General features: G+C 35.2%; 1 protein-coding gene across 1 annotated transcript; it reads left to right on the top strand.

Moving 5' to 3' along the window:
• Positions 1–868: 868 nt before the first annotated feature.
• Positions 869–2,032, top strand: LOC103522163 (the record flags this gene model as incomplete). Its single annotated transcript, XM_008487263.3, has 1 exon — positions 869–2,032. A coding segment is annotated over exon 1 (1,053 nt), but the record flags the coding sequence as incomplete, so codon positions are not given.
• Between the last annotated feature and the right edge of the window lie 5 nt (positions 2,033–2,037).

Raw genomic sequence — 2,037 nt, 5'->3', positions numbered from 1 at the left:
AAGAAGAAGAAGAAGAAGAAGAAGAAGAAGAAGAAGAAGAAGAAGAAGAAGAAGAAGAAGAAGAAGAAGAAGAAAACCGTGCATGAAGAAGTTCATAAGGAGCAAATAATAAAATAAAATTAAGCGATAGCACTTTTGAAGAAATTCACAAAAATACAAAGAACTCACCACCATTTTATTTTTTTTAGGAGGAAAAATAGAAGATTATTTAGAAAATTATAAATTAAACTACCATCCCTCCCTCTCTCTCTAATCTCTTCTTAACTGGATGGGAGGGAAAGAGAGAAAGAGAGAGAGAGAGAGAGAGAGAGAGAGAGGGAGGGAGAGAGAGAGAGAGACGGAAACGCGTAAGTATTAAATGTACTTTTTTCCATTTATTTTTTTTAGTATTATTATTTTTACAAAACCTTATTATAACATGAAGGAAAAAAAATCCGTTATCAAAAATAATGATAATTGAAAAAATAGAGAGGGGAAGAAGAAGAAGAAGAAAATTGAAAATAATTTTCGTTTCAAAAGCTCTTTGCTTTCTTGTTATTTCTTTAATTTTATATTCTTACAGGTAAATTCGTTTAGTGTTGACCCACGCGGTATTATAGTAATTTATGGAGAACATTGTTTTTGCAAGAAATGGAATGTTTTGTCTTCTAATCCTAAATTCTTCTTAGTGACTTAGTGTGAATCAACTATGTCTGTTAATTAGACTTAGGTACTTTATCAGGGACACTCGTTGCTGTGTTGAAAGCACAGAAGAGAGTAGAAAAGCCGCGGTAGAGAATAAAAAGTAATATGAGTCTACAGAAAGTTGTCTTGTAGTGTTTTGAAAATTGGTTCCTTTCCAAGATCAGTCAATCTTAAAAGGAATGAACCTTCAGTCCCACCTGAGTCAAATCAGGAGAGTAATGATTGTAAGTCGCTAGATATATCACCAGATACTAGGAAAACCATAAAAGGAGTACTAGTAGGAAAACACACTAGTATGTTAAATATCATAAATAATTTAACAGAGGTACCCCTATCAACGGGCGAGGTTCCCACTGATCAAGTATGTATCAGGGAATGCATAGGTGACATATTTGATGCACCTCAAGACCTTTCCCTAGTCCATTGTATTTCTAAGGATTGGCAAAGCAAAGGCCTCGCAAAAAGGTTCAGAGAAAAATTTGGTAGAGTAGATTTGCTTAGGTCTGTACCTGTGGAAGTGGGTGAATTTTTATTCTTAAGACTACCCACACGCTTCATATTTTATCTGGTGATCAAAGATGACAAAAGGGAAAAGCCAAATTTAAATATTCTAAAATCAGCCCTGATGAAGTTACGGACCTTTACCAAAGATAACAACATCACTAAGTTGGGACTACCAAAATTATGTAGTGGTCCCAATACTTTGGACTGGAAGGTAGTAAAGAGGCTGATTAACAATATTTTCATAGACAGCAATATGGAAATCATTGTTTATAGTTTGCAACATAATGACATGTGTGGTGCTGTCGAGGACGTAATCGCTGAAGACAATAGTTCAGATAGTCCTCATGTCGATGTACCTCCAGATAATAGGCGGACTAGAATGGTTTTTGCCAACGACGATTATTTGCTGTTACCGAGGTCAAATTCAATTATTCAAACGACTTCAAAATTTGGTGGTCATGGCTATTTTAAACCAAATTTGAACTTCCTTGAAACCAATCAAATTTTCATCGAGGAACAGGTAGTTAGGAGTACACTGTCAGAGATTGTTGTGATAAACCCGACAAGTTACCATAAGTATATTCGAAAGGGTCACCTGATAGGTATCATTCAATCTAAAGATTCTCCGTTGGAAATTATTAACACCATCGAAACGGGAAGCGATGTGTCCCATTCAACTGTTCAGAGATTGAAAGATAGAAATTTAGATTTAAGGAATCCTTTCAAAGACCTAGGGGGTAACGTCATCGACATTTGTAGCAAGTTATCCACAAATGAAAAGCTGGAGCTGAGAAAACTTCTGAACCGCTATATTCACGTATTTGCCAAGAATGAATATGATTTTCTTAC

Source organism: Diaphorina citri, unplaced genomic scaffold (genome assembly GCF_000475195.1).
Source record: "Diaphorina citri unplaced genomic scaffold, Diaci psyllid genome assembly version 1.1 scaffold7155, whole genome shotgun sequence".
Taxonomy (NCBI): domain Eukaryota; kingdom Metazoa; phylum Arthropoda; class Insecta; order Hemiptera; family Psyllidae; genus Diaphorina; species Diaphorina citri.
The sequence above is the reverse complement of the archived record's forward strand: the minus strand, read 5'-3'. Positions and strand labels throughout refer to the sequence as shown.